We start from the raw sequence: 514 nt of genomic DNA on the forward strand, positions 1-514 counted from the left end.
TCCTTCCTCCTTCCTTCTTTCCTCCCTCCCTGCCTCCCTTCCTTCCTTCCTCCCTTCCTTCCTTCCTTCTTCCCTCCCTCTTTCCTTCCCTCCCTCTCTCCTTCCCTCCTTCCTTCTTTCCTTCTTCCTCTCCTCCCTTCTCCTTCACTCCTTTCCTCCTTCCTTCCTCTTTTTCTTCATTTTTTCCTCACCAGCATTTCTTGGTGTCCCAGTGCCCCACTCCTGGCTGACCTCTTGGAGCCAACAGCTCCACATGCCCCCACACTCTCGTCTTCCCAAGCCCATCGCTTCCCACCCATGGACTCCTTCCCATTGGACGTTCCCAGCCTCTTCAGGCTCAGAACTGTCACAGAAGTGAGACTCCTGCTCCCCGAGCCCATCCCCACCTCCCACCCCGGACTCCCTGCCCCAGTGGCTATATCTCTCCTGTACGTAGTAGCTGCCCCACTTCCACCGGGACCCAGTGTAGACAGGAGGAGACCCTGCACCACCCCTATCTGAACCCAGTGTAGAC

General features: G+C 57.2%; 1 protein-coding gene across 1 annotated transcript in view; it reads left to right on the forward strand.

The window, feature by feature from the left end:
• Positions 1-514, forward strand: part of LOC105513134 (granulocyte-macrophage colony-stimulating factor receptor subunit alpha-like) — a 99,074-nt gene that overhangs the window by 77,747 nt on the left and 20,813 nt on the right. Inside the window, 1 exon segment of the mRNA XM_011943966.1 lies at positions 281-354. Coding sequence (XP_011799356.1) covers positions 281-354 — 74 coding nt within the window.

This window comes from Colobus angolensis, unplaced genomic scaffold, assembly GCF_000951035.1.
Source record: "Colobus angolensis palliatus isolate OR3802 unplaced genomic scaffold, Cang.pa_1.0 Scaffold223, whole genome shotgun sequence".
Lineage (NCBI taxonomy): Eukaryota > Metazoa > Chordata > Mammalia > Primates > Cercopithecidae > Colobus > Colobus angolensis.